Here is a 26955-nt window from a genome sequence, read left to right as displayed (position 1 = left end):
AATGCTATTAAAAAGTATAACATGGACAACAGAACTGTGTAAAAAAGTACTTAGATTTGTAGCTATTGTGGTACAACTGTACTGTAGTTTCATATTAAAAGGTGAAATCATGTCTTTATGGCAACGTTTCTGCATTTTATTTGAGGGATAGCCTACTATATTTCAGGAGATTAGCTAAGCAGTGGAGTATCCTACGGAGAATAATAAAATATATGACATTACATATTGTTTCATTGTTTTTCTTTATTTTCATATCTGCACAGATAACTTAATCAGGAACCAAAAAATATACCAGACAATAAAGTAGTAAAAATCTGAAATAGAAATCCCCCCCCACACGGCTGTGCTCTATGTGGCGTACCGCTTCGTCCACTGTTTGGCTGTTCTGTCATGCTCGGCTCTGTTTGTCGTGTACTGGGTGGCGATGCTTCCAACCAGGGGATCAGCTGAAAGTGAAAAACAACATGAGGGAAATAACAATTAGATGGTGGTGTTGAATATTGAAACAATTACTTTGCTCCAAGTGATGAATTATACGCATTTTATAACTACTTATGAGTTATGCCAGCTTGTAGTGGTATCATAAGGAATTATACATGCAATATAAGGCATTGTGTGTGGGCCTCAAAGTGATACCCATAACTTTTAAAAAAGTAATCCACATCGGAGCACAAAATTACACCAAAGAAATGGACCGGGATTTGCCATTTACCATGTTACCTGCAGATTCAATTTGACCCTTCTCAAGAGTCAGGAATACTAATATTTGCTCTGGTATCATATTTCCAGCATGGGACAGATGCAAATCTGAAGAGAAGCAAGTAAAAGGGGACAAGGAAGCCAGTTAGGCTCCCCGATGGATATCTTACCTGGGTTACAGTCTGTGAGCAGAGAGCAGATGGACAGCAGCACCTTGGAGATGGTGAGGGCGGGGCTCCAGTTGTCCTTCAGGATGTCCAGACAGATCACCCCCTGACTGTTGATGTTACAGTGGTAGATCCTCGTCCGAAACGTTACCTTGAGGAAAAACAAAAGTAGAAAACATACATGCCATGTGCATATTAAACATAATAACAAGGCTAGAGACTCCAGATCAAAATCTATACAGAACAAAAATATAAAACGCAACAAGTGTTGGTACCATGTTTCATGAGGTGAAATAAAAGATCCCACACATTTTCCATACTCACAAAAAGCTTATTTTGTGCACAAATTGGTTTACATCCCTGTTAGTGAGCATTACTCCTTTGCCAAGATAATCAATCCACCTGACAGATGTGGCATATCAAGAAGCTGATTGAACAGCATGATCATTACACAGGTGTACCTTCTGCTGGGCACAATAAAAGACCACTCTAAAATGTTCAGTTTTGTCACACAACACCACAAATACGTTTTGAGGGAGCGTGCAATTGGCATGCTGACTGCAGGAATGTCCACCAGAGCTGTTGCCAGAGAATTAAATGTTCATTTTTCTACCATAAACTGTAAAACTCCAATGTTGTTTTAGAGAATTTGGCAGTACGTTCAACCGGCCTCACAACCGCAGACCACATGTAACCATGCCAGCCCAGGGCCTCCACATCCCGCTTCTTAAAATTATTTTAACTTTATTTAACTAGGCAAGTCAGTTAAGAACAAATTCTTATTTACAATGACAGCCTACACTGGCCAAACCCGGACGACGCTGGGCCAATTGTTCGCTGCCCTATGGGACTCCCAATCACAGCCGGTTGTGATACAGCCTGGATTCGAACCAGGGTGTCTGTAGGGACGCCTCTAGCACTGAGATGCAGTGCCTTAGACCGCTGCGCCACTCGGGAGCCCTGTGAGATTGTTTGAGACCAGCCACCAGGACAGCTGATGAAACAGAAGAATTTCTGTCTCTAATAAAGCCCTTTGTGGGGAAAAACCTATTCTGATTGGCTGCGCCCCTGCCCAGTCATGTGAAATTCATAGATTAAGGCCTAATGATTTTATTTCAATTGACTGATTTCCTTATATGAACTGTAACTCAGTAAAATCATTGAAGTTGTTGCATGTTGCGTTTATATTTTTGTTCAGTATAGTTATTTATTAAAGTGGATCAACATTTATTGGGGCAAAAGACAATACATGTAGGGCCGGGATGATACCAGTATCGTAATACTTGTTAGTATTGTGGCAAGGAAACAAAACACAAAGCAGATTTTACTTCTTTAGGAAAACAGCTCTAATGTTGGAAACAAACATCATTACGTTGTCATCCAGTCACATTTATTTATTTTCCAAACTATATCACACAATTTTTTACATACAGCAGGTTTATTCGTCATTTTTTTGGTTTGTAATCGTGATATTACGATCTTGTCTCATCACTGCAACTCCCCAACGGGCTCAGGAGAGGCGAAGGTCGAATCATGCGTCCTCCAAAACATAATCAACCAAACCTTGCTTCTTAACACCCGCCTACTTAACCGGGAAGCCAGCCGCACCAATGTGTCGGAAGGAAACACGGTTCAACTGACGACCGGCATCAGCCTGCAGGCGCACTGCCCGCCACAAGGAGTCACTAGAGCACGATGAGCCAAGTAAACCCCCCCCTTGCCAATCTCTCCCCAACCCGGACAACGATGGGCCAATTGTGCGCCGCCCTATGGGACTCCTGGTCCTAGCCAGTTGTGACACAGCCTGGGAACCCAACATTCCGATGCAGTGCCTTAGACCACTGCGCCACTCGGGAGGCCCTATACAACAGGCTTTTAAAGGACCAAAGAGTTTAGTCTGCTTCGTGTTTTCATTTTTGCCATGGAAAAATTGCGATACTGGTATCGTCCTGGACTTAATTCAAGCGTCAACTACTGAGGCGCAATATGGGACTAACCTATATTCACAGAATCATTTAAACACACAAGGCAGAAAATATCTAAACGTGAAAGAAAATCACATCCATGGACTGTTCTGGCACCCAAGTGGAGGTGTCAAATGCCCTCTGTTGGTTAATGAGAGTACTTCCACATGTTAACAGGGAAAACCTGTCAAACCGCAGGGATGGTAAGTACTGTAGATATGCTGCCTGCTGTGTTCTAGAAACTGGAGGAAATTCAGTCATCCTCATTTCACCATTCTTAAGAGAAATTCCATATTGTAATGAAATGATCAAATGTGACAAAACAATCCAAATATTATAGAATTTCATTTGAGCAAATTTTTATGAAACGTTTAGATTTGTTTTTAGCACATGGAATTAAACTTAGAACAGAAAAGTTAACTAGTGAGCTAACTAGCCAAGCTACAAGCTATGTTTCAAATTGCCTATTTAGTTAGTGTTGTTGTTATGTATCAAATTGCATAGGCTACCTGTCTCTCCTCCTTCTCTGGAAATGACCCGACTCGCACTGGCACACACACAATACGCACAAACAAAGGCACACATGTAAATAGCTCTCTAGCATCTGGAAAGTGAGTCTCGGTAGGAGTATCGCTTTTTTTCTTCTTTTTTTTTTGCTGCTGTGGCGGCAACAATTTAGCAGCAGCGTAATATGACAGAAACACGGTCGTCATTGCCGGTCGCATTTTTTTGCTGTGTATACCCTGAAGAACACGCAAATTAATGCTAAGTAAATCTGTCCCATTCATTGAGTGGAACTAAACCAAGATGACTGTTTTGTAGAGAGTAAGTAGTGACTGGAAGCTGACGATTGCCCAGTACCTTGGGTGGTTTGAAGGGATAGTCGGGTGTGAAGGCGATGTCCAGGAAAAATACCCCTCCCTCGTAAACAGACCCCGGTGGTCCCAGGATGGTTGACCTCCACTCATAGATGTTGTCTCCTTTGGGGCCGGCGCTGGTATTAAATGAGAGAAAGTTACAGATGATGTTAAACTATTAGCCTGGTCACAGATCTGTAAGTGCTTTAGCCCACTCCTTTGTCGTTACCCACCAGGAAAACCAAAGGCGAACAGTCTCCCTAATTGGTGTAAACCGGACAACGTTCTTTGTTATTGCTATGGCTCAGGTCACTTGTGTGTACTTTGTCTCATTGCCACAAGGGACAGATAACTTAAAGCTGCAAATCAGCAGTTGCAAAAATGACAAAGCATTCTCCCCACCCGTTTATGTAAAAAGCTAAGGGATTGGGCTAGAGAAATGTAACCACTCAAATTCATAGACAGAGCAATGGATGCTGAGACTGACCATCCATGATTTCAAAATTATAGTTTTAACAATCACTATATAGCCTCAAAACATGGTTAACATTTACTTTGTTTACAACCATTGGAGTGAAACATTCTTATATATTTTGGATTCTAATGGGGTACAACAGTTGAACTAAGCTCATTAGGTTATAGAATAAGTTATGGGTACATGTAATTAATTCAGAAGTCCCAAAATGGATGAATCGATTGTCCCTTTAAACTACTGCACCTGCAAAAAATGTGTCTGTCAAACTGTTTAGAGCCTATTATCCCTTGGGGTTATACTCGCTTGGTGACCACAGGTTTATATTGCTTGAGAGAACAGTACATTTTCTCTCAAGCTTCAAAGAAGCCTCCATTCACAACCAATCCCTGATGACATGCCTCTGTATCATGACCTATATTGATTTCCTCAGAGCAGATCAGCCTTTATCCTTGGTACATGCTGAACATGTAGTGGGATTTATCTAGGGAGTGATGACTACAAGGCTGACCCAATATAACGTGGGAGATGTAAAATTCAGCTTCATGTAGAATTCTAAGAGAGGTCGACCGATTAATTGGCATGGCCGATTTCAAGTTTTCATAACAAATCGGTAAATCGGCATTTATGGCCGATTACATTGCATTCCACAAGGTGACTGCGTGGCAGGCTGACCACCTGTTATGTGAGTGCAGCAAGCAGCCAAGGTAAGTTGCTAGCTAGCATTAAACGTATCTATTAAAAACAATCAATCTTCACACAATCACTAGTACACATGGTTGATGATAATACTAGGTTAACTAGCTTGTCCTGCGTTGCATATAATCAATACGGTGCCTGTTAAATTATCATCGAATCGCAGCCTACTTCGCCAAACGGGGGGTGATTTAACAAAAGCGCATTCGCGAAAAAAGCACAATCGTTGCACGAATGTACCTAACCTAACATCAATGCCTTTCTTAAAATCAATACACAGAAGTATATATTTTTAAACCTGCATATTTAGTTAAAAGAAATTAATGTTAGCAGGCAATATTAACTAGGGAAATTGTGTCACTTCTCTTGCAACCGCTTGGGCCGCTTGGCTCGTTGCGAACTAATTTGCCAGACTTTTACACAATTATGACATAACATTGAAGGTTGTGCAATGTAACAGTAATATTTAGACTTATGGATGCCACCCATTCAATAAAATAAGGAACGGTTCCCTATTTCACTGAAAAAATAAACGTTTTGTTTTCGAAATGATAGTTTCTGGATTTGACCATATTAATGACCAAAGGCTCGTATTTCTGTGTTTATTATATTATAATTAAGTCTATGATTTGATAGAGCAGACCGACTGAGCGGTGGTAGGCAGCAACAGGCTCGTAAGCATTAATTCAAACTTTACCGCGTTTGCCAGCAGCTCTTAGCAATGCTGTTTATGACTTCAAGTCTATCAACTCCTGAGATTAGGCTGGCAATACTAAAGTGCTTATTAGAACATCCAATAGTCCAAGGTATATGAAATACAAAAGGTATAGAGAGAAATAGTTGACACGTCATAATTCCTATAATAACTACAACGTCATAACTCTTATAATAACTACAACCTAAAACTTCTTAACTGGGAATATTGAACAACCAGCTTTCATATGTTCTGAGCAAGGAACTTAAACGGTAGCTTTTTTTTTTTTTACATGGCACATTGCACTTTTACTTTCTTCTCCAACACTGTGTTTTTGCATTATTTAAACCAAATTGAGCATGTTTCATTATTTATTTGAGACTAAATAGATTTTATGTATTATATTAAGTTAAAATAAGTGTTCATTGTTCTTTCAGTATTGTTGTAATTGTCATTATTACAAATATATACAAATCGTCCGATTAATCGGTATCGGCTTTTTTTGGTCCCCCAATAAATCGCAATCGAAAAATCATAATCGGTCGACCTCTATTTTCTAAAGACCTTTTTTCCCACCATCTTAATCCAGCCTGGCATTTCAAGTCAAAACATTTTGATCAAAATAGAAGGTGCAGCTTTATTTTATCGGCATATGGGACATGAGAAAAGTCAGAAAGTAATGCAAGCCTTTATGAATAAGTGGTAAAATCATTATTGTCTGGAGAGTCGCCTGTAGGTATTGACCATGGCAATACGAAAGACACTGTGGACGGATTAGAACAGAGAAGATGAGCTCAAATAAAACCAACCTGCAGTTTGGCGGAGGGTCCAGCGTGATATCTGCCAGCTCTTTCTGAATCCTGCAGAAACAAACATGCCTTCAGTTCAATCATCGGTTGCCCAGCCATACCTTTTTACACCTTGGTTTTCTCAGCCATGGTCCAATACAGTGAGGCTAGAATATTTTGAAACAAATAAAGTACAGAGAATATCTTAGTGCTAGCTACAATCATCTAGGAGATTAACCCGCCCCTCTGACTAAATGTCACTTTGTTGGTGTTGTGTGTGACAACCAGCCAATATTTCATGAGGTTTGGGTGTTACCTCTTCGCGCTGGTGGATAGCAGCTTGGAGGTCTTGCTCATACTGGCTTTGCTCTCCCGTTTCTTGCAAGGTGTGTCCTTCGGTTTGTTTTGATTGGAGGAAGAAGATGAAGAGCTGGTGCTGACACGCGAATCCTCATCCGACATACCGGTTTGGACAAGAAATGAGCAGGAACCTACAATGCGATTGTGATGCAGCAGTTGAAGAACAAAAAAGCTGTAGCTTTGATAGCTTGAAAGCAATTTCATTTATTTGCAAAAAGAAGTAACATTACAGTTATGACAGAGCACCTTAGACTTTCTAGGAAAAAACAGCTACCTCAACATAGCTTGCTGAGATTACCTAAAAACATGCTACTTCAACACAGCTACGACCAGAAGTGACTTTTTCATAGGTTAGAACGTACGCAGCAGGTTAGGAGAATTAACGCAGCAGGTTAGGAGAATTAGGTTAAGGTTAGGAAAAGGTTTCGTGAAAATGCTCTCCTAACCTGCTAGGAAAAGTAACTTCCGGTCATAGCTGTATCGAGGTGGAATGTTTTTAGGGAGTCCCTAGGCTTAGTGGCAACACCAACAACCTGATGCATCTGGTTTTCGGGGATACAGTTTATTCAACTTAGCTTTTACACTAGCTAAGTTAGGTTACGGCAGTGGTTTCCAACCTTTTTCGGTCACTGTACCACCAACAGAATGTTGCTCTGCCCAGAGTACCCCCTCATGTGCATTTTACCAGTAGGCCTATGGTCTCATGAGCCTTCAAGTACCCTCTGTGGATAGGCAAAGTACCCCTGGTTGGGAACCACTGGGTTAGGGAGTATCATACAGCTTGCTGCTTGGCTAGTGCTCAGTTGAAATAGAAGTAACTGGCTAGCCGTCACCCCCTGGCAATAATATTGTGATTATGGATGGTTGCGCAAACAATGTTGGACAGCCCCGATATGGCAAGCCTCCATTATTCCCCAAATGTAATAGATCATGAACGATATGTTCAACCATGGTCGTGAACAACAGCTACTTCGTCTGTTTGGCGAACCATTTGATGGGGAAATTCTCGGGCCTCCTTCACAGTAATTAATGTTAGCTAGTATCTCTGGTCTGGAGTTCTTTGCTATAGCCTATTCGCTCCGGGAGACCTGAAACGTTAAGACAATGATCTCACACATTGATTTGTGTGTAAATTACAGGTCTCCCGGAGCGAAGAGGCTAAAGCAGTTTGCTAGTGAGTTCGCCTACAGTAGTTTGCAATTGCTTGTGGCAAGTCAAGCTGGTTGGACCAGGTTTGGTTAACTATGTGGACATTAACAGCTGGCTAGCATAACCATCTAGCTAGCTAGTTAACGCTAGTCTCAAACGTCCGACCTGATTTTCTCGACCCCCGTTATTAGCCGACCGTTTGACTGCCCAGACCGTAGCCAAAGTTCGCAAAATACTGAAGTTACATCAAAGTTGACGCCCACCTTAACCTTTCAACGTTCTGAGATAGTTAACTTAACTAACGTTAGTTGGCTAGCTAGTTATTTGGCATACAACATTACACCATACCGTGAAGCTAGCTTAGCTACTAACGTTACCAGCTTGAGCTAGCTAACGTTAGATTTATTTCCTGAGCCAGACAGTGTCACCACAAATGTGTCTGTCGTTAACTAGCCGTATTTTCCAATACAAAACAAGTTGAATACACTCAGAGAACTTCAATGTATTTTATAAATCAAGTGACATATTCAATATTAAAAGTAACGTTAGCCAAGTAGCAAATTACCTCCTTTGTGTCTGGATCGCCCCACTGCCTGAGCTCGTGCGTATCGCCTTCTGTGGAACGGAAGTGCCCCGGGTGCAGTGGAATCATATCGCGCACTCACTATGATGAAGGTAAATCCGCACACAGGGATCATTCAATATTAGGTCATGGAAGACTGATATGACATTTTGATATACATTTAAAAAAAAGATGCACGAAAAAGCACATGTTGGATGAGGGCCAAGATAAAATTTGGAGTATCACTGAATGTGGTGTCACCAAGTCAGGGTAAGAGAGAGGTTCATATATGGTCTATGGTTCATGCCCACCTCTAACCTAGACCTGTAATGCAGTTTCTTCTGCTGTGGTCTATTTTACCCTGGTTTCGCTGATTCCCTGGATTACCCAGAATTCATTATATGCACAGGCAGTGGCAATGTGTGTCAGTCAGTCATGAGGCAGAAGACTGATAGGTCCAGAGATGATCATTTTAACACCTGTCACAGACCAGAGGGTTCACAGTTACAGAACAGAGAGTATAGTCACAAGCCAACCAGTGTTTTATTGGGTGCTTCACAAGTCATAACAAACCACCCTGCCATGCCAGAGTAGCCGGTAAATGTACAAGTCCTGCCTCTTTCACAAGCAGACCTATATTTCTGTGGTCTGCCTCAAAAGCCTTTGAAAAAATACATACAGTACAAACAAAACCAGAGAGCGTAGAAGAGCATGACATGTCATTTGATGCAAATCTTCCTCCTGTTCCATGCAGATAACATTGATGACTGGAATAGGAAATTAAAAAAACACAAGAACCTAGGGTAAAGTAAAAAGAGTATATCATCTGCATTTTGTTCCTGGAGCCACTATGAAAACAAGGATACCTACTGTATAGTTGAGGGACAATGCTCATCAGAATAATAGTATTTTTTCAATACAATTCCAACATTCAGATATTGGAAAATAAAATCCCAATCTACTCTTTGTATAAAAAAGAAGCTTTCAAGTCAACAAGGAACAAAGGACAGTTCTTTACAAAGAAAAGGTAGATACAAAGTTTAGGGTGGGGGGGGATTACAGGTATACCGTTGCACTTAGTGAGTGTGCTTTGAAAGGCTGGGGAGAGAGGGAGAGAGGTAGAGAGGTACAGTGGGGGGGTGTAACAGTGGAAAAGTCAGACGGGGATCTATGTGGCGTATCTCTTCGTCCACTGCTTGGCTATTCTGTCATGTTCCGTTCTGTTGGTCAGGTATTGTGTGGCAATGCTCCCCACCAGAGGGTCCGCTGCAATGACAAAAAAAAAGGATGCAGATCAGAGCATGCATTAATGAATAGCATTTCACAGGTGTATGGTTTTTGGACCAAGACAGAGTTTAGAGCATATTATTACATTGTATTAAAATATGAATAAGGACTTTTTTTTAAAGATCATTTTAAATCCATCAACAGGTTCAACAGCAACAGAGCTACTGTCCCTGGGGAACGCTGGAACTCCGCTAGTAGAGCTGCAGACAGTTATCAAAGTATGAAACATGATCACCATCTCTGTGTGTAGATGTTTCATGCTGTGAGTTTACATTATCTACACACAGAGATGGTGATACTGCTTCTTGCGGTGAGTTTACACTATCACCATCTCTGTGTGTAGATAATGTAAACTCAAATGTCATTTAAAATCAGTCATGAACCACCAACTGAAATGAGAACACTGCAGATCCTGATGTGGACATTGACGGGTCTCTTACCCGGGTTACAGTCTGTGAGCAGAGAGCAGATGGACAGCAGCACCTTGGAGATGGTGAGGGCGGGGCTCCAGTTGTCCTTCAGGATGTCCAGACAGATCACCCCCTGACTGTTGATGTTACAGTGGTAGATCCTCGTCCGAAACGTTACCTGGTGAGTACAGGAAAAGACCGCATTTATAGTTTAGAACCCTGGTTCAGCAGCAATACTGACAGTGGAATATTCTAAATTGGACAAAATAAAATGTAACAAACAGCAATAAGTGTAATTTCTTTGTTGAGAAGATGGTGACAACCCTTATAACACGGCTGCAGACTTTTGATATACCATAACAAAATACCAGAATTTTCATATGCCTTCTAATTTCCTTAGGCTTTACCAATATGCAGGAAACCTTTATAATTGTCATGAAATGCCCCAGAAAAAAACCCATGCCCATCTTTAATCTCGTTATAACCGTTACATTAGAGGAAAACAATAATTCCCATAAGACTTTCACAGGGATTCAAATAAGGGGTAAAAATGACTTTATTTGGTTTCAAATGTGCTGACAACAAACGTTTGTACGACAAACATCCACAAACATCCCTGTTAAGTTTACTACCATGTTTCTGATTGACCGTGAGTCTGACATCTGTTTAGGCCTGACACCTGAAACCAGCCCAGTCCTCCAATCACCAACATCTGGACAGACTGACCCTGACCTTGCAGAGGAAACTTCTAATGAGCCTTGGAATTCTGAACACACCGAGAACAGGACATTATAAATAACCCCACAATGGTGCACTCTCTGCCCCACTAACCCTAACAACTGAATCCAATACTTCCAATCTGTCCAACAAGCTTGTCAAACTGGAGTTTCAGTTAGGGGCTTGAAAAAAGCTCTAGTAAGAGTCTATAGTATACAGCAAAACTCCAATGGAGCATGTATCATGTGCTATAGTGACGGAAGGACTGGCTACAGATCACAGTGGGACAAAACACTTGAGCCTTCTGGCTACACTGAGCAGAGCTTGAGCCTGTAGATTTGTTTGAGTCTGCTGTCAAACAGCAGAGCCGGTTCTTACACAGCTCAGAGAGAAACAGAGACAAAAAGAGAGAATGAAAGAAGGGGGGAGGAAACAGACAAAATGAGAGAGAGTCAGAACTCAAAATGAAAGCCAGTGAGAGGGAAATTGGGTTATAAGAAGCAAAGAGATATCCAAAAGCACATTTCATACACTTGATAATGACATCCACTCAACAACTGAAAATACTCCACAGGGTACGTTTCATGAAAAGGCTAATACAGAATGAATTGAAAATATGAACAGCGAACTGGTAAAGGCTTGAAGGAGCACACCAGATTTCCAGAAAATCATGTTAGCTGTTGAAATTACATTAAAGCAAGAGTTCTCCACACAGGAAGAGAGCAGCACAATGGCACTAAAGCTATAAACCATTTGTGGTCACAGTGTGGCGGTGGGTGCTGACCTTGGGTGGTTTGAAGGGGTAGTCGGGTGTGAAGGCGATGTCCAGGAAAAAGACCCCTCCCTCGTAAACAGACCCCGGTGGTCCCAGGATGGTTGACCTCCACTCATAGATGTTGTCTCCTTTGGGACCGGCGCTGAAACAGAAACATGTCAATATGTTTAGCAACTCAGGGCATTGGAATTGACAACTGGCTACTGACAGAGTAGCCTAAAGTAGACAAAGATAATGAAGCAGAGATTTGAGATTCTCAGTTTGCTCTTTTTAGCCAGAGTTTTAGTTCTGTTGTCAAAGAAAATCTGAAACATTCTTAAACCCCCCAAAATGTGCAACATTCAAAGGCTAATATCATCATCCATCCATTGAAATAAACAGTTTGTTAGTTGGATTGAGGATTCTCATTTCACAAATAGAGAACAATTTAACATTGTCAATTCATACAATATATACACAAAAATGCAATTGTATCTTGAAGGTCCTTTATTAGATGAGTAGTTATGTTGAGTGGGGTGAGGGTCACATCTGTTGGATAGTCTGGTAATTAATGTAATTTCCATATTAAGTCTCCACCCTCCCCCAACAGAAGACTGTCTGGAACACTGACCAGATCAGAAATCCCAGGACAAATGAGCAATTCCTCCGATGTCATTACTGTACATGAACTTTAACATCGACCAAACCCACAGGTGCACAAGAGGACACACACACACACAAGACGACTGCTCACACAGACGCTCACACATACTTAGACAGAGATTGGGAGCAGGATTGCAGCAGCACAGAAAATGCATGACTAGCAAAGTCACCAATCGCTTTGTTCATCTTGACAAGCCCCAATAATCTGTGACTGACATTTCCAGATGGCCATGTCAGAATGAAATGACTAGCAAGTTATGCTTTCTCCACAATATAATAACCTCAAATCGCACGACTTGAGTATCAAACAAGTGTCTGGCTCAGTGCATGCCCATGAGAATGGATCAGTCTCCACAAATAGAATGAAAGGACTAGACACTTCCTCTTTCCTGTAGTGTCAACACATTCAGATTTCACTCATCTTATACTATTTATTTGTCTAAAGCAACTGTTCAAACCCTTCTTTAATTAGTTAAGAGACTTTCATATTTTTCAATAGCTGTTTTGTGCCCATAAGAGCAATGCAAATCTGGACTTATCTTGATGAGGCACAAAGGAAATCTGTTTTATACTGGTATGATTTGGAAATGACTTAAGCACAGCATCTGGAGACCATGTTGGGCAATATTCATTGTCAGTGCATTGCAACAGGCCAGATGTGGCCTATTAATAGCTAGCTGTAATGAATCTAAGAAATGTTCTGATGTTGCTTAGGTGGGTGAGGTAACCACTGCACTGTTCATGGAGAAAATGAGTTGCAACCAGACACAGGCAGAACTGTTTTTATGTGGGTGGGGGAAGAAGTTATTTACTCATCTACACATCCCTGCACCAGAGGTAATCTGCAGATTTAATGGGTCATGTTCATAAGGCCCAAAACGGAAGAAAGATGAGTAAAATGGGAAGGTTGTATGTGAAATTATCCAACGAGAACTACTGGTTTTCATTTCCCGTTGTAAAGGGTTTTGCTACAGTGTGCCATTTTGAACACACACTTTAGCTGTAGGCAATTTCCTTTTCAATACTAGGGAAAAATGTTAATTTAAATCAAGCGTCTACATTAAACATGATTCAAGGTGAAAAACTCATTGTAGCTTGATGCAAAAATAAAAAATAAATACCTCCCACTGTGCCAGATGTATATGATCCTTTTAAAGCAGCACAGATACTGGGACTCTTTCATGTCCTTTGAGGCCGATCACTTTCGAGCCCAGATGAGATAGATGAGACAGCATGGCAGAAGATCCACTCTACACCACCTCTGTGTAGATCTGACACCACACGGACCTCTGAGTAAAGGCTAAGTCAATAGTTTAAAGTACATGCCACGACTGGAGGTTGCCCGGCAACCCCCCACCACCACACACACACACACACCCCAGCAGCAGGGGTTGTGGTGCTTTGTGGAGGCTGCCTGAGCGCTGGCTGGGCATTCAGGACCTGACTGACAGTCTCTCATTAGACCAGTGGAGTGGGAGAGCAGGGCCGAGGCCACGGCATCAGACAGACAGAGAGAGGCTGTCTAGGTTAAGGATATCGACTGAATCAGCATCCTGAATGGCCAGGTTTAGGTGTCAAGGGAGATTCTGCTCACCCTTACATCCTGCTTTGGTCATGGGATGAACAGAGATGTTTTATAGCAAATCCTATTCACCAAGCCTAAAACCGTGCAAGGGGTATAAGTAATCATTACTGAGCCACTTTACAATGCACAATGATGCTTAACATTTATAGGGAAAGAATGTGCCAGCTCAAAATCTTACATCAAGTCGCTAGACGTTAGAAGACAGACAAAGCACCAAAATATCTGTTTTGTCATGTGGCATAATCTAACCCCAGGCTGTAATTTCACTGCATATAGGCCTATAGCTGAATACTGCGATTTCGCAACAGTAATAGAGCTCTCCTTGCTCTACTATGGGAACACTCATCCATTAATGCAGACATATCTTGTTGAGTTCAATACACATGACATTAAACATGAAATCGCTACGGTTTGCAATAATATCCTCTGTGCGACTCAAGAGTTATAATAAATCTGCAGTACGTCGGTAGATTTCTTTGAGTCACTGAGTATTTGGGTCATTTGTTCCAAGAATCTGGGATACATTAGTGTGCGGGTATCCGTGAGAATCTACCACTAGCCATCCTCTGCGATTACACTCATGTGGGAATCGCTCCGACAGCTGGAGTGCTGCCTCCGCAACAGAATGCAACCCAACAGAATCCCCAAATAAAACCCCTCAGGCCCGATTTACTCTGCTTTCAAACCGCTGTGGAACTCACTTATCTTGTTCGAATCCCCCCCAAAACAACGGAATGCCAAGCTAAAACATGTTATGCTTGTCAGTTAGCTAGGCATGGTTGATTCCTTTTTAACATGATACAAGTTGTATCTCATCTTTTATCATACCATATTCTAAATGGAATAATACACTGGTAAATCTGGCATACATATGGAAACTTTCAATTATCGGAAGATGGCTATTCGTATGACCGCAGACACAAAACCACTGACTAGATCGTCTACATGATGTTGAACGACAACATGGACAAACCACATACATATCATAAATGAACCATGTTCATTTCATGTATGCTCATATATGCCCATAGACAGAGGACAAAGAATCTATTCTGAAATATATCTCATTACTGCCTTAATTTTGCTGGACGCCAGAAAGAGTATGGGGATCCATAATAAATACAAATAACACCATTTCAACATAAAATATACTAGGTTGGCTGACACAAAGGAACCCTTACAAAATGTTGTTTTTAATGGAGGCGGTGTACTGCAGGCCTTCTCCATGCATACACCGTTCCACTTCACACCAACATTACTGGAAACTATCAATGTAACAAGCTGTGATCCATAAGTAACGGAGACCAGACATAATTTCCATATATATTGAATGACCTTTCCTTGCAGTGGCTGTGAGAGACTAGTGCACCACGTGTCCCATTTAACATGGTCTATATTACATGATTCCAAACAATCTAGAGATTGTGCCAACATGCCAAAACCTTTGTCAAATTGTATGGCGATTACAGTAATCTCTGGCAAATCGGTGACCTTCCCTCCCCGGGCTATCGCCAGCTCTGGTAATTCTCCCTGACATCAGGGAAGCATTTGAGTTGACCAGCAGATGCAGACAGGGGATCAGCCTGTGTCATTTATCCTACTCATGATGACAGAGACAAGCCAATGACAGTGTTCTACCGCTGCTGACCTCAGTTACAGGGAACATTGCTTGATTGCGTGTGTGTGTGACAGATAAAAATCCTCAAAACTCAGACCATTCAAGGAGGGCTCATGCTGTTCACTAACAGTATTTCAGAAATTTTGTGGGGTGGTTTCTGGCAAGCGCTCACTGTGTGTAGGAGTGTGTCTGTTCGGCAGAATGTCTAAAATGTTCCCTCTATTCCACCTTTGACATCCGCTGTACAGCCAGAGACAAGAGAGCACAAAAGGTTATGAGAGTGTAATTTATTCCTCATCTTATTAGCTTGTTAACACAACAAGCTAATAACTACAGAAGACAGACAGAACCAAGCACAGAGACAGAAACTATGCCAGCGTTTGTAGTTCAGTTCAAGGTCAAAAACTGTCAATGCGTACAAAATAATAATAACTCAAATATGCTGCCAGAAGGCAAAGTAGCAACAACCATAATAAATCAACAAATTTAAAAGGCATTTGGGTACATGTTCATGTGTTGAATTGTTAACGTACAAGGCCAGGGAACCTTGTGGATGTGGAGACTAGAGAATGTACCTTCTTTTGCAGTACCAATTGAACATGTGCTTGGTACAAGTGGCCCAATCCTCCAGGACCACAGTTCCTTAAAATAACTGAGCAAAAACCTTTTATACCTCAAGCTGTTCAGTATGTTGCTGTATAAAAAGGTCTCAAAGTTGACCGCCACAGCAAAAGGTGTTGAATGAAAGAGTAACGGAACCCATCATTGAATGTGGTTGTCTGTTTTGGCGCTTTTTAATGCTGCCATGTGCAAATAGAGCTATTATCTTAATTATTCACCATTCCAGTTAATTTCCCTTAGGCACTTTTTTCTTTACTAATGGCATAGTCATTCAGTTAAGATCTTCCGTTCCATTGGTGCGACGGCTGTGGCGGTTATCAGAAAGAGAACTTAATGAAGCAATCTTCGTTTCCCCTGACCGTGAAAGCAAAGCGCCGACGACCAAATTACCATGTAGCTCAGCAGCAGAGGTGACACCTCCCTCCCCGGCCTTTCGTCTTTATTTGCACAAATGACATGGTTTGTTTTTAAATCAAGCCTTTTATTGTTCATCCTTCCTATGAATACTGTAATTATTTGCCTGTGATTTATCCTGAAACAAGCATTTATGGCATAAATGCTTGAATATGTGCACGGTTTCTTCGAGTCCAAGTGAACCACATACCAATATTTACCCCTAACAGACCATTTCACATGCTGGTTCAATCAATTTAAACTACCTTCCATTTGGTATTGATGAGAATGTGTACTTTGGAAGGTACTTCAGATACTTTTATGACATCAATAGGTAATAAAATCTTTTCTATTCCCATTCCTCCATTTTAATTTACTAAGTTTCTGAAAAACAGGGACTTTGGTGGGTAAACATCTCTCTTCTCGCAGCATTGCTAGTGCCTGAAGCAAGCTTCTTATGCATTGCAAATGTTTGTCTCAGGACTCTCCATTAATAATGTATAGCATATATCATAATACACAGGCTTTGCATACATGAATGACTCAAAATGATGAGTCATTAAAAAATAAAAATAAATCACTTAACCCACAGAGTTTGTGTGTACTGAACTGAAGTATGTCACAACAAACAAAGAAGGCCATACTTGAAGTAGCTACATCAGAAAAGCAACGCTGCTCTCACTCCAAACCCTTAACCATTCAGCCACGCCCAGAGGTTTTTTCAGTACACATAATCCCCCCTCAAAGCTGCAGCTCCCGGGGCAGTGGCTTGGCCTTGTGGCCAAGGAAATGGACTTGTTACCAGAAGGTTACTGGCAGAGATGAGTGGTGTGGTGTTATTCTTTGGTGAAGCACATGATTTATAGCCTGGTTTCCGTCTCTATTCAGCTATTACGTTCCACTCCTTTCGGCAATTCTATCATTAATGAGCTCGAGGAGATCAAAGGATTTGATCCTGATTCGATAACCCGCACAGCTATCATCCAATCACAATGTTTATGCAAATGAGACTGATAGCAAAACGTTCTAATTTACTTCATAAATTTGATTAGAAACATTCTAACATTGCGAATTCTGATGTAATACATTTCATTGTAAACAAACATTGGGTGTTGGAAGAACAGATGCTTCCCCATTTAATGCATTTTTACCACCAGCCAATGTGATCAGACAATGTGAGCAGAGAAGCTGAACAACAATATAAACACAACATGCAACAATTTCAAATATTTTACTGAGTTAGTTCATATAAGGAAATCAGTCAATTGAAATAAATTCATTAGGCCCTAATCTATGGATTTCACATGACTGGGAATACAGATATGCATATGTTGATCACAGATACCTTAATTAAAATATATTTATATATTTAAAGGTAGGGGCGTGGATCAGAAAACCAGTCAGTATCTGGTGTGACCACCATTTCCCATATGCAGCGCGACATCTCCTTCGCATAGACTTGATCATGCTGTTGATTGTGGCCTGTGGAATGTTGTCCCAGTCCTCTTCAATGGCTGTGTGAAGTTGCTGGATATTTGCAGTAACTGGAACACGCGGTCGTACAGGTCGATCCAGAGCATCCCAAACATGCTCAATGGGCACCATGTCTGGTGAGTATGCAGGCCATAAAAGAACTGGTTCATTTTCAGCTTCCAGGAATTGTGTACAGATCCTTGTGACATGGGGCCGTGCATTATCATGCTGAAACATGAGGTGATGGAGGCGGATGAATGGCACGACAATGGGCATCAGGATCTCGTCACTGTATCTCTATGCATTCAAATTTCCATCGATAAAATTCAATTGTGTTCGTTGTCCGTAGCTTATGCCTGTCCATATCATAACCCCACAGCCACCATGGGGCACTCTGTTCCCAATGTTGACATCAGCAAACCACTCTCACGACGTCTGCCATCTCCCCGGTACAGTTGAAACCATGATTCATCACTTTTTCAGCATGCCAGTGGCCATTGAAGGTGAGCATTTGCCCACTGAAGTCGGTTGTGATGCCAAACTGTAGTCAGGTCGAGATCCCGGTGAGGACGACGAGCACACAGATGAGCTTCCATGAGGAGGTTTCTGACAGTTAGTGCAGAAATTGTTTGCTTGTGCAAACCCACAGTTTCATCAATGTCCAGGTAGCTCAACTCAGACGCAGGTAAAGAAGCTGAATGTGGAGGTCCTTGGCTGGCGTGGTTACACGTGGTCTGCAGTTGATGTGAGGCCAGTTTAACATACTGCCAAATTCTCGAAAATGACATTGAGGCAACTTATTGTAGAGAAATGAAAATTCAATTCTCTGGCAACAGCTCTGGTTGACATTCCTGCATTCAGCATACCAATTGCACGCTCCTTCAAAAGTTGAGACATCTGTGGCATTGTGTTGTGACAAACCTGCACATTTTAGAGTGGCCTTTTATTGTCCCCAGCACAAGGTGGACCTATGTAATGATACTTTTGTTTAATCATCTTCTTGATATGCCACACCTATCAGGTCAATGGATTATTTTGGCAAGGAGAAATGCTCACTAACAGGTATGTAAACACATTTGTGCACAACATTTGGGAGAAACATGTTTTTTGTATGCATGGAACATTTCTGGGACCATTTCAGCTCATGAAACACGGAACCAACACAATACATCTTGCGTTTGTATTTTTGTGAAGAATATCTTTTAATTGGTCAAAATATGTCACCAAAATATATTGCTACTTCTGGGACACGCATTGGGCTAGGCTACTGGTTCAAGAGTTATAAGAGACATACAGAGAGGATGGAAGAGAGAGGCCAGTGGCGATGCATGAATTGCGCAAAAAGTGAACAGTGAAGACAGAGAAGAGGGAAGTTAATTCACAGGCTGGGGCATTAACAGTGGTGGAAAAAGTACCCAATTGTCATACTTGAGTAAAAGTAAAGATACCTTAATAGAAAATTACTCAAGTAAAAGTGAAAGTCACAAAGTAAAACACTACTTGAGTACAAATCTAAAAATATTTTGTTTTAAATATACTTAAGTATCAAAAGTAAAACTATGAATCATTTTAAATTCCTTATTTTAAGTAAACCAGACGCCACCGTTTTCTTGTTTTTTATTTATTTACTGATTGTTGGGCCACACAAACCATGTGTGGGCAGTGAGTCCGTCAGATCAGAGGCAGTAGTGATGACTAGGGATGTTCTCTTGATAAGTGCATGAATTTGACAATTTTCCTGTCCTGCTAAGCATTCAAAAATGTAAGGAGTACTTTTGGGTGTCAGGGAAAATGTAGAGTAAAAAGTACATTATTTTCTTTAAGAATGCAATGAAGTAAATGTTAAAGTTGACAGAAACGTAAATAGTAAAGCAAAGTACAGATACCCCAAAAAGTTACTAAAGTAGTACTTTAAAGTATTTTTACTTAAGTACTTTACACTAATGGACATTAATCCACCATTTGTATGCGAGTCTACATATTAGGCCTTGCCTATTATAGTGAATTTAGGCGACGTGACAAAACTTTGTTGCCCTTTGCTCAAACATATGGAATGCTGTTTGGGTCTTTGCGTGTCAAAGATACACGTCAAAACACTATTATTTGACGCATCAAATAAGCTTTTCATTTGACACGTCAAATAACACAATTCTATTATAGAATGTTGTGTGTGCTGAATTTGCACGTGCACATACAATCCAGCAGATTGTAACATCTCTGAAAAAGATACTGTAACCTACCTTGGTGTAAAAATCACCAAAAATCTTAAGGCTGTGAATGTTCTTCATTTGAACCCTGTAACTGAATCTGTCAAAAAAAAAATCTCCTCATGTTTAGGGAGGGATTTAAGTCTTCAAGGAAGGGTGCTTTTATCCAAAGCTGAGGGGCTATCTATTGACATTCCTAAATCCACTTGCTGTACCTTAGATAGGCCATTGTACAACTTCATATGGAAAGACAAGCCACATAAGATAAAGAGATGTTATCACCAACAGGGTTTGTGATGGCGGTCTAAATGTCTTAGATTTCACTCTCTTCAATCAGATATCAAAGGTCAACTGGATTAAAAGGTACATACAAAATCCTCAGTTTCTGGAATATTATACCTCATTTTGTTTTTCAGAAGTTCGGAGGGCTTAATTTTTTACTACAATGTCCATATATTGTGGGTAAACTTCCTGTGAAACTGGCGGTTTTTCACAAGCATGCTTTAATGTGCTGGGCTTTGTTGTATAAACAACTTTTCACCTCATAAATGTTTTATATGGAACAATGGGTCGATATATAGAAACAAGATGTTATTTAACCATAAATGGTTCTCGAAAAACATTGTCCTTGTCAGCCAATTTGTTAATATTAGTGGTAATCTATTTACGCAGAGAGAATTTATGGAAAGATAAAACTTTGAGGTTTCAAGGAATATGACAGTGTTATTAAAGCTATACCTAGTGGGATAAAAACTTTACTTCAGAATAATGCATATTTTGGAATATCTCCGATTGTAAGCGATATCCATGTGAACGGCATAGGTCTACTAGATATGAAATTCAACAATCGTTTATTAAGGGATATTTTCTACAGGAAGTCTATTCCCTCTGCGATATTTTGTTGGGCTTCATCGTTTGATGTAAACTGGCGCCGTGCTTGGCTCACTCCCCACAAATGAATGGTGACCAATAAAGTAAAGGAGATGTCCTTTAAGATTATCCATAGATTCTATCCGCGTAATTGCTTGATTTCTAAATATATACCTGATGTTACCAGTGAATGCAGTTTTTGTGAACTAGAAACTGAATCTATTGAACACTTATTCTGTCATTGTTTATATAGTGAAGTGTTCTGGACTGATGTAAAATTATATCTTGGCCTCAAATTGCATACAACCATTGCAATTTCTAAGTTTGACATTATTTTACTACACTGATTCTACAATACGTGAGAGTATGTCATAAATCACTATTTTATTAGGAAAAATCTTCATACACAAATCAACATTTATGAAGAAAAAGACCCTTTTCTTAATTTTTTTTAATCTGATTTGGAAAACTATTTAGTCATTAAAATGTATACAAAACAAAATGTCAAAATATTTATTCGCTATATGTCTGTATTTGATTTGATATGTGGAATAGTTTTATTTTTTTTCTAATTTCTTTGTGGAATCCCTCTGGCTGTTATGTTTATGTTTTACATGTTACTGTTAATATTATTATTTATTTTTTAAAGCCAAGCGCCACTTTTACGATCACTGTCAAAACTGTACAATACCGCATTGGTAATAAGGCATTATTTGTTCGACCGAATGTGAAAACATCTGTGTTAGCATTTGATATTAGATCAGGATACAATGAACAGGATCAAAAACGTTAACATCTGTATCAAAGATATTTGCTATAAACAACTTCTGTTGTAACTAGCTAGCTTTAGCTTGGTACCTAGCTAGCACCAATGCAACCAGCCTGAAAAAAAACAAATGAACAGTAGAAACTGCAGTCATTTTCAATATTCTTAGCAATGATTTGGGAATCCATTTGAGTAAGTATTAGCTAGGTAGCCACTTGTTGTTCTGCTATTGAAAAAAAAATAGCTAGCCTACCACTTAACCCTGTTGCCCAAAACTAAGGTTATAAGCATCCAGCTAGCTTCATCTGACTACTATACTATGGCTTGACCGGACCGGGTTGTGAAGCTAGCCACAATAAGGATTAGCCACCTTTAAAATAAAAGTCCCTCTTTGAAAGTGATGCAGAAGGTTACAATTGGTGAAATCATGTCATATTTAGACTTGATACTGTTAAACATGGTTGGAGTGTTGGAATGTGGAGCAATGAAATGGGGTATCAGTCTACTTGGTGACACCCAGAGAACACAACTGTGAAGAGTTTACGGGAATATTAGCGTCGTAGCTCTTATTGTGGGTCTTTGACTGTGGGAAATCACCTCCCTAGTCTGCCTATTGTGCGTATTGATATTCATATTGCACTGTACAGCCGAACCCCATCTTACCCAATTTAATTGATCCCCAACTGTTAGGCATCAGCCTACTCAGTACCCAACTGCCCCCCCCAAAAAAAGAATAGTGTTCAATACACATAGTAGGTTGACTGGTACAATAAATGTGGCTCAATTCACAGTGGTTTCTGAGTCCCGCAATAAGAGCTATGACGCTAATGTTCTCTGGGTGTCACTGAGTAGACTGATACCCCATGTCATTGATCCACAATCCATAGGCAAGGCTGTACAGTGAAATAAGTATGCCCCCAATGCAATTCTAAAGTATAATACATCCAGTGTGAATTCAACAGATTTTTGTAAATTTAACAAATTATTATATTTTGTTGAATTTATATAATAACATTCCAACCTCGTTTAGCATGATCTATTTAATTATGGCATGATTCCACTATTTGTATTATTTGCATGACTTTCATTGAGACTTATTTTGAAAGCTAACTGCAAATTCCACTATTGTGGCTGGCTTCACATAGGTGGGTCCGACCACCATTAATAAAATAAGAACTGTCTTATAAATTAGGGGTATTTTAGATGATGACACTTAGCTAAATAGTTAGCTAGCTAACTATAGCTACTGAAACAGATGTCGTTTTGCTATGTTTTTGGGGAAGAACTTGTTTGCATCCATTAGATTGCTAGCCTTTTTACGACCAGCACTGTCCAGAGCTTGGGGAAGCATGTCTGTGCTCTTACCAGCGGCGCCAGACAAAACTTTACCAGCATCATAGCATACGTATCGGTGAATCGATGTGACATATGAAATACGAGTGAATGTGTAATAACTACGTCAAATTAATGAACGTGTTAAATGATTACGTCACGTGCAGTCATATTCGGGTCCCGATTGGTCAACAAGCTATTTGACGTGTATCAAACCGTGTTCTATACAAACATGAATAGAATGGGCTGGCAATTTGACTGGTAAACTCATGGGTACAATCGCAATGGCTGTCTGGTATTGTGATGCAATAATTTCCATAGTAATGTAGAATGTTCATTCAAATTATGTTAACTGATGAGGCTCACGCAACGGAATGTATTTTTTGTTCTCTCAGTTGAGTTAAAATCAGTAAATCACAGCCCATATTGATGAGTACTTGGGATTCAAATTTCGGCCGACTGACCCTAAATCGGTCAACAAACGGGTACATTTTTTTATAAACAGTAAAATGACTTGACCAACAGAAAATATTATCAGAGATCTGTATACAATGACGAGATGCTTATGTTTCCGCCCTAACAATGGCAGTCGTCCCAAGACGGGAAGGCAGGCGAGAAGCAAAATATGCCCATAGAAACGCATTGGATTTATTTTGGACAGATCTGGGTGAGAGTAAAACCTCTCACTTCGCCTATTCCTCTCTGATACTATGTTTGCATACAAGGACCGGACATTTTTCATTAAGCGCATGGAAACATGAAACAATAGTAAGCCTATCGTCCTACAGTCAAAAGGCTATAGCCTATTATTAAACATGCAAGTCATGTAATGAAGCAGTTAATAAAACACATTTTCAAACATTCGCGGAAAACAGTTCTAAAACTGCGCACCTAATGCGAGCAGTTCCATATGTGACAGAGATTAAAATCTCAGTTAGAAATTTAGGAGGGGGAATATAATAGCAACTATGATGGGTTGCTAAAATGACTAGGATTGTGCCTTTGGCTTCTGGACAACGATAGAGATTTGATATGAAAACCAATAGAACAAGAGATAAATGCTGGTTAATGGCATGAGGAAGTATATAAAATGATTGCCTCCACGTTTCTATGGCTTGATTTTAGCTGAGCTACTTTGAAGCAAGGTAAGACATGCCTCATTATTTGAAGTAAAGTAAAACGTTCAGGTTTCAAACAATTATACCGCTTCAAGCTCACACGGCAAAGTGCTGGCGAATGGGACGACGCGCTTTACGATTTGAGATTGACAAATAAAAATACCTCATTTTTAATGAATCGTGGCCACCAAAGTTATCACACGATTTCATTTAGAATTGTTATTTTTTTGCGCAATGACTGCGCTTACAAAACCAGGTTTCACTCCAGTAGCCTACAGGCGTTTTGAGGAGCAACTCTCCCGCAGTCTGACAGGTGGTGGACTATTCTGCTCCTCAAACTATGCTCTGTATGCTGTGCGCATGTGATAAACAAAACGCATGACAACTAACGAAAACACACATGCACCAATTGGATTCCACAAAATTATGCAAATTACCCTATAGAACAATACGCATGACGGGTCAAATGTATTTTCGGCAACTAACCGACTAACATCCCTAATGTGTACACTTCCTGCTTTTACCCTAGGCTAGGGGTACACTTGCAATGGCCGCCAGTCCACCCATTATGCGATCATTGACTTGAATGGGGACGTCCGATCTATTCATTCTATTTCTATGGCAGCACATGCTGTCCGGAGCGGAGGAAAGGAGAAAATGTGCTCCCCCCAAAAAATATATACATTTAATTTGTTTTGCTATTCAAACGGTTATTACGGAGACTGCGGTCATTTGGCTGGCCAATTACCGGTATCCAAAATTCCATCCGTCACAGCCCTATGGGTGTCCTGTATTGCCTCATTAAAAAAAAAGTTTGTCCAGCTGATTGAATATTTTTGGCCTAGGCCACACTTGTGCCGACATCGCAGAAAATTAGGTAATATTCATTCATATAGGCTCTCAGGATATTACTCATCTGATAATGACACTCCATTTACAAGTTGTCACCACGAGAAATCTCAGTTGATTATGATGAACAAATTGTACATTTTTGTCTGTACACTATAAATAACTGAGATGGTAAAATGAAGCCTAATCCTCTTGGAACGGTCTATTATTTGTAACTCGGAGGAACCTATTAAGCTTTGAGATGGTATCCCTGCCAAAATGGTAATGGAATCAAGAGCAACTGTTTACTTTGGAGTTATTTGTTCCTTTGTCAAGATTTGACTGTTTGCTTGCGTTAGCTGTGGATTACCATCCTGTCAGTCTCAATGACCTAAACAGCTTCTGTGAACCAACTGTGTAATGGCTAGACTTCACCACAGAGTGGCCACGTGATGTGTCACACTTGGTTTCCCATAGAACACATTAACATTTGGGACAAATGTTTATGGGAAGTGCTGCACAAACGAGGACATTGAGAATCCAATGACACGCATGAATCAAGACAGGCTGTGTTAGCTTTCAAACAAGTGCCTTGGTGGAGGGCAATAATGATAAATTAAAGTGAGATGGTGTCTGAGGTCTAGAACAAAGCATGTTACCTTCAGTCACTCACAGCTCATTTCTTTTCCACTCAACTCTCTCTGCAAAACGACTGACAAACTGTTCATTAGAACATGCCTAGTTCAACAGATGCTACACTAGCTCAGTTTTATCAATAGCATATGAGGTGAAACACTTGAAATCGTGTACAGGTGTAGGATCTCAGTTTGACCTACATTGTCACAGCAAAATAATCCTGCTGCAACAGGATTTGAACATGTAGTCCATAATGTTGCTTGATGGGTGGTTAGGCTATTAGCTGGTCAAAAGTAGGCTACATGAAAAGTGCAATAATGTTAATATAGCCATGTGTTTGTTTGTGTAACTCAATTCTCAGCAACAAAAGACTAGTACAAATACAGGATCTTAATTTGATCAGGGTTTAATATTTTCCCTGTATTTTACAAAATGTTCCATCCCAAGAATAAATCACTTTCCTCCCGAGTAACCCGGTATTTCTTGCCAAAACCGTAAGTGTCATTCTAAAGCATATAAATACATCTGGATTTGATTAAAGCTTTGATCGGGATGAAAATCCAAGCCTGATGCTACCTGAGCCATATTATGAGCCCTACATTAAACACATTTTAAGAGCCCAAACACCAAAAAGCACCAATTATTGTGACGTTATCCAATAGGTGTACATATGATAGGCTATCGCACATTACGCAAGACAGAAAAATATTATAGCCCATATATGTATGCTCTCTTGGGTAAATAAATGAAACAAGCGCCAGTAATCTTTTTGAGTGTGGGTTGTATTACTGTACTGTATTATATGGACTGGAATTACACACCCCGTTCAAACCATGAAGCTGTGAGAGAACACGCAATGCTGGTGGAAAACATGCACGCAGAAACCCCAAAATAAAACAAATCCCATTCCAGACAGATTATGATAGTGAAACTGATCAGCGATATGTTTATGTTGTAATACCATGGATGTTTGCCATCAGTTTATCACTAAACCACCCACATTGTAAATACCAATCCCAGACATTATGATAGGGAAATTGATCATGGATGTTTGGCCATCAGGACATCCCAGTTTTACACTAAAACCTAGTTGAATCAGATGTCAATCAAAACCCTGCACACCCAGACCCAGTAGCGCTCTGTTCAGGCGGAGGGTTGGTCACCACCACTAACACCAACTCTGCCACCACTAACACCAATTTGATTTTGAAATATAATTAGGGTCCATTTACAATTTGTATAATTAGCAGTGCTTGACTTGGGATGAAA

The 26955-nt window shown here is 40.3% G+C and overlaps 2 protein-coding genes across 2 annotated transcripts in view; both read right to left on the bottom strand.

Moving 5' to 3' along the window:
- Nucleotides 1-225: 225 nt before the first annotated feature.
- Nucleotides 226-8513, bottom strand: LOC115176958 (ubiquitin-conjugating enzyme E2 E1). The gene is made up of 6 exons (XM_029737379.1): nucleotides 8412-8513; nucleotides 6654-6828; nucleotides 6359-6409; nucleotides 3692-3824; nucleotides 870-1017; nucleotides 226-446 (listed from the first exon to the last, which is right to left on the bottom strand). Exons 2-6 carry the CDS (start codon nucleotides 6797-6799, stop codon nucleotides 349-351), a joined length of 576 nt encoding a protein of 191 aa, XP_029593239.1. The 5' UTR covers nucleotides 6800-6828; nucleotides 8412-8513; the 3' UTR covers nucleotides 226-348.
- A 414-nt stretch (nucleotides 8514-8927) lies between these two features.
- ube2e2 (ubiquitin-conjugating enzyme E2E 2) overlaps nucleotides 8928-26955 on the bottom strand; it is a 35603-nt gene continuing 17575 nt past the window's right edge. Inside the window, exons 4-6 of the mRNA XM_029737380.1 lie at nucleotides 11607-11739; nucleotides 10136-10283; nucleotides 8928-9674 (exon numbers count right to left, since the gene is read on the bottom strand). Of these exons, the coding sequence (XP_029593240.1) occupies nucleotides 9577-9674; nucleotides 10136-10283; nucleotides 11607-11739 (379 nt within the window). The 3' untranslated portion in view covers nucleotides 8928-9576. The remainder of the gene's footprint in view (nucleotides 9675-10135; nucleotides 10284-11606; nucleotides 11740-26955) is intronic.

This window comes from Salmo trutta, chromosome 37, assembly GCF_901001165.1.
Source record: "Salmo trutta chromosome 37, fSalTru1.1, whole genome shotgun sequence".
Classification (NCBI taxonomy): domain Eukaryota; kingdom Metazoa; phylum Chordata; class Actinopteri; order Salmoniformes; family Salmonidae; genus Salmo; species Salmo trutta.
This window is presented reverse-complemented; position numbering and strand designations above follow the sequence as displayed.

Coding starts and splice junctions, on each gene's coding strand:
- LOC115176958 (XM_029737379.1), bottom strand. CDS start 6,799: ATGTCGGATGAGGATTCGCGTGTCAGCACCAGCTCTTCATCTTCTTCC. Junction 6,410..6,653: donor CTATCCACCAGCGCGAAGAG/GTAACACCCAAA, acceptor TTGTTTCTGCAG/GATTCAGAAAGAGCTGGCAG. Junction 447..869: donor GCTCACAGACTGTAACCCAG/GTAAGATATCCA, acceptor TTTCACTTTCAG/CTGATCCCCTGGTTGGAAGC.